General features: G+C 36.9%; 1 protein-coding gene across 2 annotated transcripts in view; it reads left to right on the top strand.

Moving 5' to 3' along the window:
• The first annotated feature begins 314 nt into the window (after positions 1–314).
• LOC135214913 (heparan-alpha-glucosaminide N-acetyltransferase-like) overlaps positions 315–22,662 on the top strand; it is a 25,788-nt gene continuing 3,440 nt past the window's right edge. Inside the window, exons 1-13 of one of the 2 annotated variants that reach the window (XM_064249424.1) lie at positions 315–495; positions 7,406–7,565; positions 8,019–8,143; positions 10,764–10,888; positions 11,374–11,495; positions 11,909–11,997; positions 12,389–12,496; positions 12,839–12,935; positions 13,829–13,996; positions 14,714–14,835; positions 15,059–15,237; positions 16,667–16,853; positions 17,974–18,086. In XM_064249424.1, the coding sequence (XP_064105494.1) occupies positions 7,416–7,565; positions 8,019–8,143; positions 10,764–10,888; positions 11,374–11,495; positions 11,909–11,997; positions 12,389–12,496; positions 12,839–12,935; positions 13,829–13,996; positions 14,714–14,835; positions 15,059–15,237; positions 16,667–16,853; positions 17,974–18,086 (1,585 nt within the window). In that variant the 5' untranslated portion in view covers positions 315–495; positions 7,406–7,415. Of the gene's footprint in view, positions 496–3,962; positions 4,115–7,405; positions 7,566–8,018; positions 8,144–10,763; positions 10,889–11,373; positions 11,496–11,908; positions 11,998–12,388; positions 12,497–12,838; positions 12,936–13,828; positions 13,997–14,713; positions 14,836–15,058; positions 15,238–16,666; positions 16,854–17,973; positions 18,087–22,662 lie in introns of those variants that run through there. The other variant, XM_064249500.1, reaches the window with a different exon arrangement.

The raw sequence follows: 22,662 nt of genomic DNA on the forward strand, positions 1-22,662 counted from the left end.
AATGCCGTATCAGAGCATTTAGAAGTATGTTGACATATTAGTTTAAACATAGAAAATAAAATAAAATGTAAATTAATCACTGAATTCAGATAAAATGTATCTTCGTTGAATAAAAACAAGCTGCAATTCCCTGACATGCCCTCAGATGTTGACAAGTTACTGTTTTACAGCTGAAAGAGGCTATTGAATCTATACGTAAGAGAAATTGAAATTTAAAAATGTTTATTCTTGGCGGTGCGCAGACCTTCTGCTCGCCTCTCTTTAAAGCACAGGCCAAGTTGACAACCCGTTCGATGCACTGCGTATCGTAAGAGCAAGGTTTACATTCGCTTGGGAGACTGCAGGGGCGAGTCCTGGGCCAGAGACTTGTATCGCCCAGTATACTATGTAGACTCGCAAGAGAAAGGTGCTTCCCTGAGGAAAGCTGCTGTAACCTCCATTGTTGTAGCATCCACGAGGAATCCACGTAGAGCGGACACTGTAATTTCTGTGAAAGTGAGAGCTATTGTCTACTGTTAACGTTTTAAAACCTTTCTTGAATCATCTTGCAAGGTCACGACCACATCGTCCATTTGTTGGATTAAAATAGCGAGTTTGCTTTTCTGTCGTCTTGTAAGGGAGAAAACAATTTGGAGATTGGACCTTATTTTTGCCCCCGTTTCTCTTGAACGATTTACATAACATTAATAGAAGTTATATCTTTGAATGGTACAAAGAGGTCTTATGATACATATGAAGTTTGATGTCAAGTGATCCCATGGATGGAAGTAACTGAAGGCAAGTGTTTGCACCTGAAGTGGAAGAAAAACAAGTCGCTGTTTGTTTTTGTTTTTATCTGTGCATTCGTATTTATTTTTGTATGCAGACACAAACTTACAGTATGGAAGGTAAATTATCCAGAGTGCCAGCGGTGGAAAACACTTCCAAGTAGAACCCATTTATTCTCGAAACGTTTCCGTTGTTTTTATTTATTTATTTATTTTTTGCTCCCTCGTGTTGCGACTCTAAACTAAAGGTGGTGACACGACATGAGGGAAAATATGAACATCCACTTCACTATGAGTGACGAATGAACAGTGAATATTAAAAATCTGGTTAAAATCCAGTTATTAAGTGGAATGTAATCATAGTATGACTCTGACTTGAAACATTCCTATATTGAAGCGACGAACTCGACTTGTCTTTCAACTTTCACTTCTCATCAGCCACTGTCTTCACGGCAGAGAATTTCTCCTGAGAGTGGCTAATTTCAATTGTAGGATTATGATGTTTAAGCAAAGGTGAATATAACGATTCTTGGGCGCCCGCACGTGGGGCCAAGGGGCCTCACTTGCTCCCTCCTGAAATACCGGAAAAAATTATATATCTATCTATAAATATATATATATATATATATATATATATATATATATATATATATATATATATATATATATATATTACATTTAACGACACCACTTTGTTTCCCTTCCATTCTACAGTATATTCTTTAAGTAAATTAAAGGTATCCATATCATATTGTATAATATTTGTATGCAGTATTTAACAGCGTTATTCTTTCAAGACATATTTTCATTTCAGTTGAACAATATTATAAAAGGGTTAATGTAAATTTCTGTATCTTCTTCTTTATCGCATCTCGACACAATGACACACACACACACACACACACACACACCACACACATATATATATATATATATATATATATATATATATATATATATATATATATATATATACTACGCTTTATTCATTAAAGAAATGCAGGCGCTGATACTGATTTTGGAATTAACCTGGTAGTTCCAAGGGTCAAAAGTGTTTGTTTGCTTGATACAGGAAACTATCCATGTATGTATTAAGATTCACGACCCCCACCCCCCTGGAAAATATGCTTCGGGCGCCCAAGTAAAGATTTGATATACCGAGAGGAGTTCGAATGGCAATGCGGGGCATCGTACGCTAAGAACACGCAAGCACACTGGCAACTGGTCAGAAACCGCTCGCTCGATTTCCCTTAGTGAATCGACCGCTGTCGTTTTCTTTAGTAAAATAATAAAGATCAGACAAGGAGAGATGATGGCAAGTAACGCGAGCGAACACTTTCTCATTTCTGTCTTGAATTGCGATGTCCCTTTTTTAGCAGTCTAGCAAAGTAATGTTACTCTTGGACGCTTCCGTAGTGCCATGATAACACAATGACCACGAAAGTTTACAGTGTGCAAGGTCATTCCGGAATCCGGCATCAGTTGTTCCCGGTTCTTGAACATCGACAGTTCCTAACTGTTGTTTGCCCTTTTGCCTACAGGGAAAGTAATGCCTACGCAACAATTGAGGTATTAGAGATGTGACTTTTAGCGAAGAAATATGTTAAAAGCAATTTATAAATACGATGATTTCCATCTTCACCAATTCCTGCAAGAGGAGCTGCATTATCCTTCTTTATATTTATGTAATATGTATGTAGTGCTTATATGTGTATGTACCCAGTATGTATGTGTGTATCCTATATATATATATATATATATATATATATATATATATATATATATATATATAATATATATATATATATATCTTATATATATATATATATATATATATATATATATATTATCCTTGCCACCACAGTCATGTAGTGTAAGTCCTTTCACAGTTATCTCAAAGGCTTGGCTAAGAGAAAGGAAGACAATTGAATGCCAGTGGTACCAAGGTCAACAACTCGCACATGGGGCGGGGCTGGGGGACAGTCTTCATCTGCGTTGCAGGTTCAAATAGAATGTATACCTACATGACAAAACTTACCTTAAGATGTATTCAGTTTGCTTCTGCGTAAACTTTATATAGTTTGCTCTCTAACTAATAAATTTACTTATGCCTGGTCTTTGAGGACGCGTTCGTCGGCTGAACTCATATCGTCACTGCAAGAAATGCATTGAAAGATTACTTCCAGTATAGGAAAAGGTTCCAAAACACAGAATTGATAAATACACTAAGCAAAAATAACTAATAAAAGCAAAAGCAGTGGTGTTGACATGACGAACAAGTCATTGGATTTTACAGAGTGGAGGACGAGCACCAAACTGACTTCAAGAGAGGAAAATATGAAGTAAGTAGAAAGTGCAAAATGACTGGTCAACATGGGAGAGCCAATGCATCGTGTAGGTTGGAAATGGCCGCAATATTGTAGCTTCAGTCGATGAAGTGCAAGAACGAGAGAAGATATTGTACGAAACGAGAAGTTTCGGTAACTATGCCACTGGACGTTCCCATTATCTGTGGAAGCTTCGAGGCAAGGGCGTAAATTAAGCTTATTGCGTATGAGGGTTTATTTCGCCATAGGAAACTGGAATTCAGCACTGAGAAAGTCCATGGTATGTAAACAAGATATAGAAAGCGCGTAATAAACCTCACCCTATTTAAAATTTTTTCAGGCCTTATCTCGAAGATTATATATATATATATATATATATATATATATATATATATATTATATATAAATATATCTATATATATATATATATATATATATATATATATATATATATATATATATATATATATATATATGATCTCTTGTGCAAGTGCAAGGGAGATGTAAACAGCAAATCTTAAGCTATGACGAAAGTAATGTACTGATGAAGTTTTCAGTTGCAATGGAAATGAGTTGATAAGCGACAATACGTTTATTGGTAAACTGTAACCTCTGGAATAAGTAAACGCGCTCTGTATAACCTTGGTATATTACTCAGTGTCGAAGAATAACAAAAATGTCGTTGTATTGTATTTAGGTAACTGAAAACAGATTTTTTGGTCACGATACAAGTTGTTTTAAGGCTCATATCACACTTAATCTCATTTTGATGACGGTCAGGTTTGATATAGAATCGATTTTTTCCCGATATAATACCTTATCGTAAGTGATGAGCACAGTGAAGGTAAACAAATCGTCCACGAGAAATCACTTTTGTTCCCACTGTGGGTCTGGCCAAGGTCTCTGGGTGTATTTTAGGACCTTGAGTGTGGCTATGAGCAGTTTTATTCCTTGAAGGAGTCTGCGAGATACCCTTGCGCTTGGATACTGGAGGTGACAACGCCTTGCTGAACGTTGTTGGTAAATTGTATTTAATCTCCGTTGTTTCCTGTTTATAGAATGCTGCGATGTTGCCAAGCTTCGTCCATAAGGTTATCCTTTTGGTCGTTTTTTTTTTCTCGTAAGAAGCTACAGATTACGTGTAAATTTCCATGAAAATTTTACCAAAGGTTAAAACTGCAAGTTTGTATAAATATGCCAAGAATGATAGGTACTGAAGTGATTCTTTTGATAATCTTATTGCATACTACAGGTGCAATACAGTATATTTTTTCACCACATTATCATACTATTCTATTACTAAACCACGTTTACAATCTCGTTATTATTATTTATTTTATCAAATTATCCCAGATGATGGCGGGAAATTAATTGCCTGTTCCCATAATGGGATAAATGTTCCGAGGCTTAACGTGATTTTTGGTTTTCTCTCCTTACGGCCAACGGTATTTTTCCCGAGAAAAATTATGATTTATGTAGTGAACCATATAGGTCACTATATTTATGTGAAATGGTTTGGACATAGCAGATGTCGTCCTCTGTTACTTTTGAGAAGCACAGTCGTTAAACTTGTCTTTCATATCAGGGTCATAGTCAACTGTCAGTGAAGAACACCAAACGCAAAATGGAATGTTATCCAACGTTTGAATTTTGTAATTCACTAAAAAGGGCATTACCGTTTTACTGACATAAGACTTCCTTGCGAAGACTTGCCGTGGGTTTTTTTTTTTTTCCTATTTGACCGCTCAGTTGATAAGTAACTGTGTGTTATAAGACCTTAGGTCATCAAGTAATTTTTTGCTCTGTGCAAAGTTTCAAACCCTTCCAAGCCGCTAAGGTAAAGAGGCAGTAGGGTGCTTAATGATAATAAATCAAAACATCGCAGAAAAATATGTCAGACAGATGCCAAACTCACCAGAGCGTCTCAAGCCTTGACCTAATATCGAGAAAGTATCCAGCCACACCTGCATTTGAAAGAGAAAGGGTCGGTGTAAAAATCAAGCGGTTTTCTTATAGGTCCACAACAAGACCAGAAAGTGGACCGCCATGCTTAACTAAGGCATGACGGACACCATACAAACAAACAAACAAACAATGACGGACGAACTCGTAACTTACTGGCAATAATGATGACATATGAAATGGGATAACCTAAAAACTATCGCCTCAGAAATGTGCGTTTTCTTACAGGGGCTGGTTTTAGGAGAAACAAAATCTCACTCGGAGTCACATTCGTCCTTTAACTCCTGAATTTCAGCGAACGTCTTCTGCAGACAATTTTCTGCTGCTTCTGTGGCTTCATACGCTTCCCGGACAGTAAGGTGTTTCATCCTAAAGTCCCGCATCACTCCCTTATTGCGGTCTGGGGAACAGCGCCCTTCGCATCAGATGTTCTCGAGATTACATCCCTCTCCGAAGCGTCTTTATTAATCTAGCTGAAGTGTTCTAGTTAGTAGTCTCGCTTTAATTGTACATTTTTCCCTATACAACTTTATTTTCTTCATTTTCTCGACCTCTCCAAAGGCACAAAAGTAAGTGAGGAAATGCGTTACTTTGCTCAATTCATCTTTTCATTCACAACGTTGGATTAATGATCAGACTCCTTTTTTGATGGGAGTCTCTGTCATGAACTCCGTTGGCCGTTGGAAGTAACAGTATATTTTGAATATCTAAGTCATTAGACGAGCACGCAACCTTCTCCATAATTTAGCCAAGTAATAGCACCATTTTAGAACAGAGACATGACCAAAAGCAGGCACTGAAGAGTCAACTAAAATGAGACGAGATTCGTTTCACCGCCGTAAAATAAGCTTTTGACAAGGACAATATATAGAGAAGGAATGTCTTTTCCCGGTGTGCTCCAAAATATTAATTTGTTTTGGGTTCGTGTGATGGGTTTGATGATTTTGATACATGTGCTCCATGCTTTTGCTTAGACATACTCGAGCCAGATTCATACAGAAATAATAATAAAAAAAAAATGAACTGTGAAGCGGTAGTCTTCAACGTACTAGGTCGAAAGACGTATTGTATTTTGACTCAGTTTTGATCTAGTTCCATACAACTGGAGGAAACGAAAGTACGCTTTAAAACTGGAACTTACAGATTTTGATTTGTTTTGTATGAACGCAAATAAAAAAAATGGAAAAATGTGTTTATTGGAGGCAGCCTTCTCTCTCTCTCTCTGTTTCCCCCTGTCATAAGTGACGATTATACTGCTGTTTCCTGTTCTTTTCCCAAATTATGATGACCAGGAGCCTAATATAAATGGATGTTCTTGGCAATATACAGTAAACGTGATGGTTGACTGACTAAGTACTAATATCAGGAAAGAAATATTAGGCTATCTCACTTTTCTCATTAAAAAAAAAGTATTTCACTCTCCATTTCGTTATAAACAATTCCTCTGTCTCAATGCATTCATCTTGGTTATCCAGTAACCAAAAAATAGCGAATATCACTCATTTTCTTTAAGCGCAGATTCCCGTAGGGGGGTTAGTGCCGTCAGTACACCTCATTCGGTGCACTGTAGGCGTTAATTAAGGTTCTTTGCAGCGTACCTTCGGCCCCTAGCTGCAACCCCTTTTGTTCCTTTTATTGCACCTCCTTTCATATTCTCTTTCCTCCATCTTACTCTCTACCCTCTTTTAACACTTGATTTATAGTGCAACTGCGAGGTTTCCTCCTGTTACACCTTTCAAAGCTTTTACTGTCAATTTCCGTTTCAGCGCTGAATGACCTCGTAGGTCCTAGTGCTTGGTTTTGGCTTAAAATGTACATTCAATTCAATTCAAGTGCAGACAAAAAGGGTTTGGTGATGCATGTAGACGAGCTTACCATGACAAACAGACCAAATTCAATACAATGAGACGAAATCGTGCAGTAATTGTGCCCCACTGTCGAACTTCTCAGTTCCAGAGGTCTTTTATTCCTCGCACCGTTGGACTGTGGAACTTCCAGCCTCCCAAAGGAAGTCTTGCAACTGGAACTTCAGAAGTTCAAGCGAGGATGCCGAGCATAACTTCCTCGATACTATTCTAGCATTTTAATACATTTTCATCTATCTATTTATTTATTAATGTATTTTTCCTTTTTTGATAAATGAGATCTCTTCTCTGTGTATTTCCCTCTACTTTCTCTTACTTCCTAATGAGCGCCATATTCTTTGGAAGCTTGAAGTTCAAGTCAGTGGCTCCTGTGGGCTTGTTCCATATGAATAGGTTTCATCTTTTGAATAATAATACTAAATGCATCCATTTACCATTGTTTGTAAAGCGATGAACTAGAAGCCAGTCAATCAATCCCCAACAGGTGAGGAAGCATGGGAGGGCCATTTATAGAAGACCCGGGAGCGGACGAATTTGAGGGATTTGACCTGACGAGGCTGAAAGTGGACCAAGCTTACCTGAAAGTGACGTCGAGCGACTCCCGAAATTTGTCCTTGTACACACTCAGCGGAGATTGTTACGGGGTAAGATGTGTTTGTTGTCTGTTTTATTTCTCACTGAAGGTGTCAGCAGTTTTACGCAGCTATATGCGCGGTTTCTTGTTAGGCCTAGGTCTTAACTTGAGTGCATCAGTCTTCAAAACTTAGATATTATATATTTTATGCATTACTGATCTATACCTAAATTTCTGACTTTTGCGAATATTGGTGTTCAAGTGCTAAACTCTTTATTTCTTTGTGTATTGTTGTTTAAAGCCTAAATGCTTTGAACAACAATACACATTCAAAGCCTAGACATTTTCTACCTGAATGTTTTGTCTTCATTTCCATTATTTTTCAAAGCCTCAATGTTATTATTGCATTCACAGCCTGAAGTTATCTGTGCGAGCATTTGTGTTTAAAACAGCCTAAATATTTTATTGCTGTGGTGGTTTCTTTTCAGAGAAGAAATATAGCTATTTAATTTTAATCTTTCAGTGCCCTGCGGAGTATAGTTTGAATATTTGGGCTGGCGACGAGAAGAATGTCACCCTCAGCACCAAGTACCCTTGGACTTTCGTCGTATCTGAAACATATCAGGAATATCTTCCACTGGAGAACGCGTGAGTAAAGGGAGAGATAACATCCATTCAATTACATTTTGTTAGGTAGTGTTATTTACGGATGGTTGCGACACGCCGGTGCGAATCACACCACAGACACAGTGATGGCAGAAGGTGGCGAGGAGTATACTATTAACACACTCCTCTCCCTTGCCTAAACGTTCCGGGTTCGTGAGTCTCCTGCCTACACGGTCTAGGTATATTTTTCCCAGACCTTGCCTGCCTATCCGGACACTGACCCCTCGTTTGTGCCCTTCCATGCACTCGTCGGAGGTATATAAATATACTTGCCCCAGGTGTAATTCGGGAACTTACATGGGATCCACACGTAGGCTCCTTAAGGTACGCATTACGCATCGACTGTCATAGAGGGGTCAGTTTTCGGAAAGGCAGCAGACTCATGAACCCGGAACATTTTAATGTAAGAGCTCACGCTAAAAACTAAAACATATTGAAAATAAAAATATTAAAATCATCGGGCAAACACCCAGAAATGACCCATTTTAGAGTCCCTATTGATCAAACAACTGGTTCCCCCATTAAACATGTAGTTGTGAGGTCTGAGCAATAGAGGAGAGTGAGGGAACTGTTGTTTGAGACTAAGCTGGCCTTGTGCCAGCACGGGCTCTTGCTCCTAGAACAGCCCGTAGGTCATATTGGTTGAGAATGTGAGATATTTAGAATATGAAACTTTATGGTGATCTTTATTCGGCAAATGAAGCTGTACAATAAGTCGGCGTGCGGACGGAAGCGTAGTGTCTGTCACGCACGCACAAATATAGACAAAAGGGACAGAGCCCCCGCTGTGAATGTGTTTCTTCACAGACGAAGATACATGAATAATTTTACTTAGAGGGAACGGATTCCTGGAAGAAAAGAGAGGATATGGATATAGAGATTTTCACAATGGAAGGGCGAACATTCACCCGAATGTCGTCCTTACGTAGTCAAGAGCCACTTCTCTTTTCTTATCTTCCCCGTAGGGGGGTAGTGCCGTCAGTGGACCTTATGTGGTGCACTGTAGGCATTACTTAAGGTTCTTTGCAGCGTGCCTTCGGCCCCTAGCTGCAACCACTTTCATCCCTTTTTCTGTACCTCCATTCATATTCTCTTTCTTCATCTTACTTTCCACCCTCTCCCAACACTTGATTCATAGTGCAGCTGTGAGGTTTTCCTCCTGTTACACCTTTCAAACCTTTTACTGTCAATTTCTGCTTCAGCGCTAAATAACATCATAGGTCCCAGTGCTGGGCCTTTGGCCTAAATTCTATATTTAACTCAACTTCTCTTATCTTAAGCTGTATTATCTTTTTTATTTTTCAGTTTCCTTCCACTTATTTTCTTTTACTGCGGTGGAAAGTTGGTCCATACGATGTCTTACTTTGAGAATATTGATATATCTTAATTTTTTGAAATGTGTAATTTTAAGTGTCATGAATTTATGTTTGAGTTTTATGCTAATTATGTGTTGTTCTTATCTATTTTAGAGCCCTTGAAGATGTAATAATTATATACGAAAATTACGAGATATCTGGAAATAAATATGAATAAGAAAGATAAATCTTCTTAGGAATAAGGAAAGATGATTCACGTGTGCTTCAATTTACTTCTTATAGTTGATGGACTTATTCCTCTCATATCGACGGGGTCTTCAGGACTAAATTAAAAATTGACATAAACAGTTTTTATTACAGGATGTAGACTTAGGAGGTAACTCTTAATGTAAAATATGACGTCACTCGAGTGATGAATTTTTAAGGCCAGCGGGTCTCGTTCTTTTGATCGTGACCTGTTCGGCAGCAAGAGTATTTCTGGTGTGTGTGTGTGTTTTTTTTTTTTTTTTTTTTTTTTTCTCCACTGTGCCCCTTTCTTTGCGGGAGGGTTAATGTAGGAGGATGCTGACTCTTTAAAATGGGGGGCGAGCCATCTGCCCTGGGCAGCACTGTTGGGTGGGTGGTGGGAGGGGGGTGTGTGGTACTCTGGCATCTTTAGAGCAGGTCTGGTCAGGCATAATTCTACATTTTCTGGCATATGTCGTCTGTCTGACCGGAACACTGAACAGCGATTCATCAACTCTGCAGTTGGATAGTATAAGTGAATTCCTTCGAACAAAGCTCGTATGGTTCTGTTGTAGATCTGGTGTGTTTTGTTATCTCTTTATTTTTCTTTTTTTAAATAAATGATTGTGGTGTTAAGGCTTAAAATGTGTGTTTAATTTTCAATACTTTAGTACTTCTTAGCACGGGAATGGGGCGGCACTTGGAAAGTCCGCCCCGGGCGCCACTGACGCTAGTTACGGCACTGGGTTGCTGTCTCTATACTTAGCTCCATCCTGGAGAACTAACAATCCAGACTAAACTACCAGGCACTTATAATTCACAGCTTAGGTCAAAGGGGGCACAGAGGGTTTTCCAGGAAACTGGCTCAATCGTCTTTCCCTATGGGAACGATTCCAAGTCTCACTGGTTTGGTGGGGACGTTAACTACTACTAAACCATAGTGACATTATTTTATATATATATATATATTTATATATATATATGTGTGTGTGTGTGTGTGTATTGATTTGTGGATCCAATATTCGGGTTGAGCATTAAGCTTTTCATATTTATTCCTGAAGGTCAACCGTATGTACTGTGAGTGAGATTCGCCTAGGCGAGTTTGGCGTCTACGAATTCAACATTGAAAGTGAAGGGAATGTATGCAGATTAAGTATTCTGAAGGAACCAGTGTTTGAATATGGAGGTAAGACAGTTAGGTTGGTTTGCTTCATGTAGTATTTGTTTTCCACTGTCTTGCTCTTGATGATTTATCGAAATACCTCATAGAAACTTTTCTTTTATTGTTGTAAAGCTTATTGATTTTAATGCAGTAGTTTTTTGTGTGAATTTAGTAGGAAGGATTTTATTTTAATCGGCCCATGACGACTTCAAGAGATCTTTCATGGGCTGAGTAATTTTTTGTTGTATATTTCTCATTTAAATGAGGTATGCAGGTATGTAGTTTCATTTCTGTCTTATACTAGACTGAATACCTATTAAATTTCCGTGAAGAATATGTAAATGATACAGAATGCATGATGAGAAAAGTAGTTGGTATCAGAATTATTGTATTTCAGAATATATATTCAGAATTCCAAACGGCCATTATGATCAACAAAGAAATTCTTGACAACTTTTGAATTTAACATCCTCCTTGACTGCTTAATGATTGACATCGTGTTTTTACAGCTCTGGTTATCGCAGCTGCCGTTTACACAGGCATTGCTTTATTGTATGCCCTGTTGTCATTAGCTTACAAAAAGGGCGTACATACCTATTTCACCAGTCTTGGAAAAGCTTCAGACAGTCAGGTATGCGATGTCCGTTTTCATGAGGGTTTTCTGTACAAAATCATTGTTATTGTAACCGTTTATGTAAAGGGAGATTACCACGCGCGATTTTGTTGTCAGAAACATCCAGGTGTCAGCTTATTCAGAAAGAAATGTTAAATCCTATTTCCTTAAGTTGTACATACCAGTATTCCTCTCCGCAGTACATCAACGTGATTAGCTGGCGGTTGGTTATATATATATATAATATATATACATATATATATATATATTTTTACATATATATATATATATATATATATATATATATACATATATATATAATATAATATATATATATCATATATATATATATATCGATATATATATATATATATATATATATATATATATATATATATATATATATATATATAGTTGCTTTTATCTTTCAGGTAGTTTTGTCAATGGGAGCCTCCACTGAGGAAGTACAAAATAAGCCTCCAGCCAGACAGAGGCTAAAATCACTGGACACATTTAGAGGGTAAGCGAGCTTACTGTATCTTGGCAAGACAGTCAGGAAGTGTTAAATGTTTTTAACTTTTAAAATATCTGGATATCATTATGTTAAACCGAATATTGTTGAGAGGCATTTTAACAACTTAACGCTCAGGTGTCATTTCCTAGACAAACGTTCAGAATCTTAGAGTAAAATCACTGCATGGGTAATAAATACTATTCAGACGTACAAAAACGTAGTTTTGATGACGGTTTCGTTAATTTTGCAGTTTTCAGATAAATTATCTGGGATTTTGAGATATTATTATTATCCTTTAATATTTTATCGTTATGTATATATATATATATCTATATATATATATATATATATATATATATATATATATATATATATATATATATATGCTTATTTGCAGAATTAGCATTGTCGTTATGATCTTTGTCAATTACGGTGCTGGCCAGTACTGGTTCATGGAACATGCCACCTGGAACGGTCTTCAAGTAGCAGATTTGGTCTTTCCTTGGTGAGATTGATGATTACTCTTCGTCAGCTGTTGTTACTAACCCAGACCTTAAGTTTTGGTGGTTCCTATTTTGCATAAAAGTTTTCATGTCTTGATATTAAATACAGTCATGTATTGCTCTTTCTGAATGTAGCATCTTGAAAGCATGATCGTAGCATACCGAAGATTAATTTATCTAGCGATTCTAATTAACATAAAGTAAAATCTTTTTAAGAATAGTTAAGTAAAACTGTCTCGGGCATGGCTTAAACATTTTGCAGTATTTTCAAGAAATTTTCATTAGTGAAAAAAGACGGGTACTCAGGTACAGAGTGAGTTTTCAATATAAGTTCTGAATTCCAGGTTCATGTGGATAATGGGAGTCTGCATTCCCATGGGCTTAAGATCAGCCATTAGACGTAAAACCCCCAAAACAAAAATATTCCTCAGGATTTTGAAAGTAAGAAAACATTCACGTTGACTGTTAGTACCTAAATGCATTTTGATTATATTCATAATGTGTAATAGCTCATGTGTGTTCATGGCATACATGCATAGACTGTAAAATTTGCTTTTAGCTATAAATCTTTCACTTTCCTCCATGTAAATATTTGAGCTAGAAACATATAGTACCCTATTTTCAAAACAATGACCCTGGATTTCGATCTGGTGTTTCCTCAACAAGGCACCTCTAGGCGCGTCAGATCATTACGAGTAGCACAGAAGCATTCTCCACAGTATGTTTGTAAACTGACCGTTCCTTTTTAATCTCAAAATATGGTTTATGGTCGTATTTTTTTCTCCGCTAATAATATTTATATATTCAGCACATAAAGCTTTCGTGATATGGCAATTTATTTTTATTTTTTTTTTACATCTAATGTATTCCTAAACCATTAGTGAACCTTCATGTCAACCCTGCAGGTAATCCCATTGAGGATGAAACTAAAATTCAATGAACCGTGCGCCTTTTAGGAGTTAAAAATTTATCCAGAATTGCTACTGAAATACCCAAATATTGTATATAATAAAAAAAAACTTGGTCAGGTTTAATACTAAGTTTTGCCTCGTAAGATATGCTAAGCAACTGTAGGAATGCATTGACGAGAAGAAATAATAAAGAAGGGCAAATGACATTAGTATTATTGTAAGTGAAAGCACCAGCTCCAAATGAAAGGTGAAGATTGGGACTCAGTGTCTGTGGCATTAGTGCATTAATGTACTCTTCTTTTTCTTCATTCGTATCTCAGTTCTTTTATAGACTTTGATTGGGTTAGAAATCAAAGGATTTATATAATAAGATTAAAAATCATCTTAGAAGCTGACTTAAATTATTTCTTTGCAATTTTACAGCGCTCAATTAAACTGTTCATGCTGGGCATCATCTTGAACTCCCTAGGTGGGTGGGTGGAGCTTGCTCGCTATCGTATTCCAGGAGTTCTTCAGCGCTTTGGTATCTGTTACCTGGTAGTTTCAACAGTTGCTCTTATCTTCTCACCCCAAGAGCCTCCTCAGTACCAGGTTAGTTATTTGGACATAAAAATGCTTTGACATTGTGAAGTCAACATTTTTTTTACCATCTTATTGTACAATTAACCTTATTATTTTGATGCACATACCATTAATCTCTTTTAGTATCTGGTAACTAGAGCAAATAAAATGTTGTTAAGGTTTAGCAGCGCGTAATTTGTTTTTTATAGTTTAAAATTTTTAAAAGGTAATTTTTGAAGTTAGTGACTTTTCGTAACCGAGTCTGCAGAAGACGTTTTGAGAATTTGTTGAATGGGAAAGGAAAAATCAGAGATGAATGACACAAGTTTGAAAATTTATATAGAAGGATTATTTAGGAAAGCCATCTTGCAGTTAAGGAATGAAATGGCACCGTAAGTTTGTAGGATTACAGAGACCCTGCAATTCGGTGGGAGAGATTTGATTGAATAGCTCATCAGGGTGTGTTAGATATGTCTGGATTCCCAATAATAAACCCATGAACAATACAGATATCTTTATGAGTTATTATTTGGGAAAAAGAGGTTAATATGCACATTGACATGCGAGCTGTTTCCAGTAGCACAACTGTAACTGCATGAAGTCAGTGCAGTATGCTACATGTACCTATACCGACATCTAGTTGAATCATGAAATTTTTGCATTCTACCTTTTCATTTTTACATAGTTCCAGTATATTAAACTTTTTTATGACCCTTCATCTCCAGTATTTTTTTTTCTTTGTGACAGAGCAATGCAGGCATATTTATGTCTGATGTTATACAGATCATTCCACAATGGGTAGTGCACATCGTGATTGTTATCGCTCATACACTTATCACATTCCTTCTGCCTGTACCTGGATGTCCAACGTAAGTTTATAAGTTATTGTCTGTTCCTGTTAAATTTATAGATGGGCTGTGTTGACATAGTAAATGTTATTTAAATAGTAGAAATATTTTTCTTAGTACATATACAAGTTTGTGTAAATAGTTTCCTTGTGTTTATATGACAGTATGAGAAAGGTTACATTTGCTAGAGTACTGAACGATGAATTTCAAATATAAAACTGTTTGGCCATTACTACAATCACAGTGGCTACATTGGACCTGGTGGAATTGACCTAATAGTCAATGGAACGGGCTCACCGAATTGCATAGGAGGGGCTGCTGGCGAAGTAGATCGCTTCATACTGACCAGTGCCCATTTGTACCAGAATCCAACAGCTAAGCAAGTCTATCATGCTGGAGCTTTTGATCCAGAGGGAGTTTTAGGTAATTATTATATAAACTAGTGTAACCGATATTTGGCTACAAATTACAGTAGGCAGATCTCACTTGACATACCTTCACATTATGCTGAATCAGCTTTGCACAATTCACATTATGCAAATTCAACTCTGCACAAAGAGTTTAAGAGAAGTCTTTATTCCCCCAAAGGCAAAGTAGACACTGTACAATACAAGCATGTAGCCCCTATTAACTAGTGACCTGTGCAAGATATTGTGCCAAAAATTAATTTAAAAGAAGTTGTGAATGGTATTGCGAACTTAAGAAAAATCAGATACTGTGCTATATTAAAAAAACAAATATTTAGTCAAAACCTGTAAACCTCTCTTTGGCAGTTGTGTATGTTTGCTTGTCTAGTAATGATGCCGGTGTGTATCATTGTACCATGGATCCATTACACTCTCTCTCTCTCTCTCTCTCTCTCTCTCTCTCTCTCGTCTCTCTCGTCTCTCTCTCTCTCTCCTCTCTCTCTCTCTCTCTCTCTCTCTCTCTCATATGGTGTGTAAGTAAGCTGCAAAACTACTAAGAAATGTGATAAACACTTCGTTTAAATCTATGCACAATGTGTCCACGTGTTTAGATGCATCAGTAACCAGCAACTCTTGAATAATAATGTATTAATAAAAAAAGCATTTCTAATTATAACAGCTATTAAAATTATGAGTTCAGATATAATATAAATGTAGATATAATATAAAATGAAAACATGAGTTGATACCAGAATCTAGTAAAAAGCACTCTTAATATTTTTAGACACACATAATACAATATTTTAATCACGTTACATATTAATGAATAAGTGACGCAATGTTTTACTTGAATTCTTTCCATTATTATAGCACAGTATTTAACGAATCTGAAATTATGTACATTTTACAGCAAACATACATATATATATATCTTTACTTATGCCTCTAGCATAGACTAGGCATAGTGGGTATCGAAGGGGTAACATACTTCCTGCCTGTTTTAACTTTTTTGTACAACCTCGTGCATACTTTATCATTAACTTGAAATTTCATTTTATTATCATGGTAATCAAAATGCCTGTTCTTCATTACATGCTATGAATTTTTGTAACAGTACAGTAGTATTACAAAGCTAAGTGATGTGGGTGGTTAAGGGCAAATTTGCACCATGTAAAAAGCACCTAAGCATGTATGGGATAGGCCACTTATATCAAGAAAGAAATGTATGGTACTTGTGGTTCGACAAGGTCAGTATTTGCTAATAACTATGGAATTGAAATTAATGTGGTGTAGATACCCTTTACATCAGTGCACTACTGACATGTTGCTTGATGTTCACTGTTCAACTGTAAGTTTGTAAGCTATTGTTAAAGACTACTTAAGACCTTAAAATTAACTGTATCTCAAAACAAGAACTCATCATTACTATTCAAACTCATTTACAGGCAGTATGACTTCAGTCTTCCAAGTATTTTTAGGCTTGCAAGCTGGTATGACTTTGCAAGCCTTCAAGTCTCACCGGAGTAGAATTATAAGGTGGCTAGTGTGGGCGGTTATAACTGGAATTATTGGTGCTGGTCTGTGTTCTGCATCTATGAATGATGGGGTCATTCCACTGAATAAAAATCTGTGGTAAGATTTGTTTTCAGTTTTCATTGCAATGGAAGTGTAGTACTTAATCCCCAGTTCTGATTTTAAAGTATTGCGGCATATTCTTATGCTGTATATGAAACGTGACCAAGGATAGAAATAATGCTAGACACTCAAATTTTTATTTCCCGTTGATTACTTACTGTAAAAGGGATTGCATTTAAAAATTAACCCCATTGAAGGAATGTTCACTCTTTTATAAAATGTTTGTGCAATTACTTGATAAAAGAAGCCATACCCATCCATCATAAAATACCCTCTAACTCATATGGAATGCGGCCAGATGCACAGAGCAAGGCATTTCAAAGAAAGATACCGGTGAGGGTCTACTGTGGATGCTTGAAGCCCTGATACCTGAGGAGGTGGCGGGGCAGATGAGGGAGCCTCATCCCCGGATACGTACTTGTGACTTTACACTCTTGGCATTGTGAGTCAAGTCTGACGACTAACTGACAAAGGTAGAATGTTACTCGAAGGCATGCTTCTAGTGTCCAAAGCTAAAGTATGGGTTAACCAACCAATCCTTGCAATCTTCACAACAGAGGTCAGGTAAATACTTGATCCCTACATGAAAGGCACTACAAATGGGGTTCCCCCTTTAGAAAAAAGGAACCCCACTACAAATGGGGTTCCTTTTTTTTCTAAACAGAAGACATTAGGCCACTCGTAGTAACAATATAGCAACAAATGATTTGACAGCCGATAGGTAGCACAATAAAAACCCACAAATAATTATATACTAACGTAATTTACAAGATGAAGAAAGATTGAAAATGCAATCAGAATGATTGCATGTCAATGTCACATCACGAAACATGGGAGAAATGATTAATTGCTGAAAGATAGGAATCGCATCTATTTCCAGAAGAGATACTTTGAAAATAGCATCACTGCAAGGAAAGGAAAACTGGTCAGGCATGAACATCAGGATCTTTCTTTGAAACACTGCTTTGTGCACCTAAAAATGTGTCTCACTAAATTGCTATTTTATCTTTAATGGGCTTATAATAAATGTAGTTTTAAAATAGATTGTTGTAGAATGTTTTTTCTTACTCAACATGGTTGACACTGTGAAACTGATAAATCTGTGTCTCGATTTCAGGTCTCTTTCCTTTGTAATGGTGACGTCTTGCTTTGCCTTTTTGCTGCTTTCTGTGTGTTATGTGCTGGTTGACATCATAGGTGTGTGGACAGGTGCTCCATTCTTCCAAGCAGGTATGTGGATTAGTTTGAGGGCCTCACAGGGGTGAAGCATTTACAAAAGTACACTCAGAAATATTTTTAACATTCCATAAAAATATTTCTTTAAATGTTGTATCGTAAATTTTAGGTGCTATAACCGAAATAACCTATACCTTAAACAAGTTAGTGAACTCTGTGTTTCTGTTTTATTATAAATCAGGTACTTCATAAAGTCTCATTTGAATGAGTGCCACACAGTACATGTATACTATGTTTAATTTGTATATTCAGTAATATACAAGGTGTATGTTAATCGATTTATATTTACTAAATAAGCTTAGGGTGCATCCACATTGTAGCAAAACATCTGACATACATTGGTAACCTACCAATGACATATCATAACATTGGTAACCTACCACTTACATATCACAGCAGGTTTAAAACTTATTGTTTTCAGTTAGTTTGTGATATGTAAGAAGTTACTGACATTTGCTTATGACATGTTTTAGTGTAGTGTAGATGCACCCATATCCAAACAATGTCCCTTTCCCTTAAGGCGACATGAAAGTTTGATATGGTAAAGGACATAAGAAGACTGGTGTAGACCATCCAATGAAGATTGCCACTTGATGACTTGTGTGGCACACTTTAAATTGTATTATAGATTCTTTGTATAGTGTCCATTTGGGTCCAGCATACCCTAGTTGCTTTTTGCCTAATAATTTTCATTCCCTTTGGTTTCTTCTCGGTTAACTGTCTAACCTCTGACTTTACATTGCTGCATTTTTAATCCTCACGTAGGAACAAATTCTTTTGGCGGAATGAACTATATAAACTACTTAATATTAATCAAGTATTTTTCATCATTAACTTATTATGTACTTGTAAGTGACCCCTCAAGCCAAAAAAAATTGTCCTGGACCTCCCTTACTCGCGCTCTCCGAATTCGCAGACTCACGCATTCGAGGATTTCTCTGAGGAACATTTTCCCCAGGTATTTGCGGAAAAAATGTGCCTATTTGCAGTATTTTTCTATGAGGAATATCCAGAAATTCCTGGCTTTTTTTTATCAATTTCATCATAAAATGCACTTTTATGATAAAACTATTAAAAAAACCACGCATACAAATTTTTAGTGAGGTTTTCTTGAGTTTTAACTACCAAAATAGGCCGTTTTCAGCATTTTTATTGGGGGTTCCAACTATTTGCGGAAAGGGGGGGGGGGGGGGGGGTGGTCTGTTACTCATCCCCACGAATACGGGGGACTACTGTACACTATGGCTCTGGAGTCTAGGCCTATGCTACTGGCTTTTTAGCATACTCGGCTAACTTTTAGATAGCAACAATATATAGTTGTATCAAATCTTTAACTTGAGACCATACAGAAGTTTTTTCTTCGTAGACGTACAGGCTTAATAAGAATGATATAATCAAGAAGTGTGTGAAGTGATCTTGGCCTACGGGTAAGGCGAGGGGGAGTCAAACTAACAGCTGACGCCTGTGTAAACCACACCCACAAATTGCCACAATCCCCTAGCCTTGGCCTAGTGGCTGCCCTCCTATGCCTATTTCCATCAAGTTCAGCCTAATAAGTTGTTAAATTTCCCATTTCCCCTGATCCCAATCTTTACACTCATTGCACGTCAGGTCGGGAGAAAAAATTTGTCCTCTACAATAAAAACATACTGAATGAGTCATATTTAGATACGTAACATCAACCTGGTAAGCATTGCAGCCATTGCTACAATACCGGTTACTAGTTACACTAGCACCAGACATATCTAGTCACAATCGATAAACTAAGCTAAATATAATACTAAGCCCAAAGGCTGCAACATGAATCTCCTTTTTCTATCCTTTTCCTTGTTTGCATAGCGTAGAAACTTTTATCCGTACATGTAGATAGATATGGTAACTGGTTTTGTGGCTCTGCTTTAGTTCGCCAAGGTAGCAATAATGTTTATAACAAAGGAGCTACAAGATGTCCACAATAAATATAAGGGCCAGATGGAAGGCCATTAGATTTGATAGACTGAAAAAATAGTGTTGCATTATTATGAAGAGAATGTCAAGATTTGTTGTAGAACGAACATCTTGTAATACTCATAAATATAGAATTTTGAAAGGTAACTGGCTATTAAGTAGTCAGGCTTCAGCAGTAAAATGTTGGAATTGGTGGTGAACCAAACTGGCATCATCTATCTTTGGGTCAGGGGAGATTGGTTATTGGCCCTAGGGAAAAGGCTGAACTGCTTCATTGAGCTTTAGAAAGCAGTCAGCTGAGATTGTCCCTCTCCCTGTACTTGTCATCCTGAAACTGTTTTTACGACATTTGCATTTTGCTCTAGGGATGTTGAGAAAATTCTTGATAATGTTGCTAGCTGGGATGGAGAAGATCCTGATGGTTTCTTCCCTTTGTTTAAAAAAAAAATCTGTAGTGTTGTCTCCCAAGATTAGTAGATTCTGTAGAATTATATGTCAAGTCTCCCAAGATTAGTAGATTTTGTATGTTAGTGTAATTGCATTGCGGATGAGCACAATTTTAGTACGTAATACAGTTCCTGTTCCTAAGAATGGCATATCTGTACTGCAGTATCTCATGGCAATTTGTATTCTCCCTGTGCTCTCCAAAGTTGCAGAACATATTTTTAAGGCACTATGTTTGTTTGTATGGTGTTTTTACGTTTCTTGGAACCAGTGGTGATTCAGCAACGGATCAACGGCTTTTCATGACATCCGAACCACATACAGAGTGAACTTCTATCACTAGAAATACACATCTCTCACACCTAAATGGAATGCCCGGGAATCGAACTCACGGCCACCGAGGTGGCAGGCCAAGACCATACCGATCACGCTGCTGAGGCGCTAAGGCACTATGTTAGTATGTTTAATAAGGATTGTCAATATGCATATAGAAAGCAGTTAGGTATACCTGTGATGCTTTCTTAGACTTGGCATGCCATTTGCAAGAGAAGTTTGATAAGGGTTTTGAGTGCAGAGGAATTCAAATAGATTTTACTGCTGCTTTCCATTTAGTAAATCACAAGGCACTGATTTATAAACTTCAGAATCTTGGAGTGGGTGAATATGTTACAGGATTAGTATTTCAAGATTTCCTTACAGGTAGGCAGCAGAGAGTTGCTGTTGATGGGATATATAGTGAACCAAGGCCTATTGTGTTCGGAGTTCTACACGGTAGTGTTCTTGGTCTGCTGTTATTTTTAGTGTATACAAGTGATATGGTTGCTGGCCTGGAAATCAAGATCAAGATTGTTCAGTATATACTTGGTAGGTTATGATGCTGAACTCCAATAAAATGAAAATGCTATTGATTAGCAGATCTCCAACAGCTTTTCCACCCCATCCTCCCCTTCAGGTTGAATCGAATTGAATATAGAATTTAGGCCATGAGACAGAGTTGAAACGGAAATTGACAGCATAAGGTTTTAAAGGTGCAACAGAAAGAAAACCTCGCTGTTGCACCAAGAATCAATTGTTAGGAAAGGCTGGAGAGTAAGATGGAAGAAATAGAATATGAAAGGAAGTACTGTAAAAGCAACGACCCTTAGGTAATGTTCTTTGCAACGTGCCTTCGTCCCCTAGCTGCAACTCCTTTTTGGTCCTTTTAAGTAGATGGGACTCTTGAATGAGTCTAAAGCTTTTAACTATTCTAGATATAACTTTTGACTCACAATCTCATTTTTGAGAACAATCTCACTTTTGCGAAACATCTAATGAATGTTCCAGCAAATGCTTCATATACTATTTATAACGGATAAAATTGGTGCAACCTGCTTTCGTTTATTTTGTCCTTCCTTTAACATAATATTGTTCCCCGGTGTAGATGTCACCTCCTGTCGGAGATTTACCTCTTTCAGATAAGGTGGTTTGTGGTGGTAGGTTTGTTTCCTAATAGCAGTTATGACTTAGACCATCTATGGCTGGTCTCTTGTTTGTTAATTTTTCACGAGTTGTATTTTAACAGGTATTCCATGTTCATAATTGATCCCTGATCTCCTTTACCTGTCGAGAGCACCCATATTCACTGTACAGTAGCACCAACATGCAGTAAATGCGCCTCACTGTCAAACTTCTCAGTTCTAGAGGTCCTTTACTCCGCACACCACTGGATTGTGGAACAACCTCCCTGTGGGTGTCGTGCAAATGGATCTTCATTTGTTCAAGTGAAGATGCAATGCATTACTACCTTAACACAATTCTCCTTGTATTTTGATAATTTACTTACATTACTTATTTACTTACTAATTTGTTAATTTATGTCTTTCTAATAACTGATATCTTTCTGCATTTTCCATTACCTTCTGTTACTTACTGTGAATAAGCACCATGTTCTTTGGAAGCTTTAATTTGAAGTCAGTGGCCCTTGTGGGGTTGTTCCATAGGAATAATGTTCTTCCGAATAATAATAATAATAATAATAATAATAATAATAATAATAATAATAATAATAATAATAATAATAATAATAATAATAATAATAATAATAATGTAATACTGTAATATAAATTTAGGAAAAAGGTCAAGTGCTGGGACCTAGGTAATTCAGCACTAAAACGGGGAGACTTTACAAGTGGAAAGTAAG

This window comes from Macrobrachium nipponense, chromosome 11 (assembly GCF_015104395.2).
Source record: "Macrobrachium nipponense isolate FS-2020 chromosome 11, ASM1510439v2, whole genome shotgun sequence".
Classification (NCBI taxonomy): Eukaryota; Metazoa; Arthropoda; class Malacostraca; order Decapoda; family Palaemonidae; genus Macrobrachium; species Macrobrachium nipponense.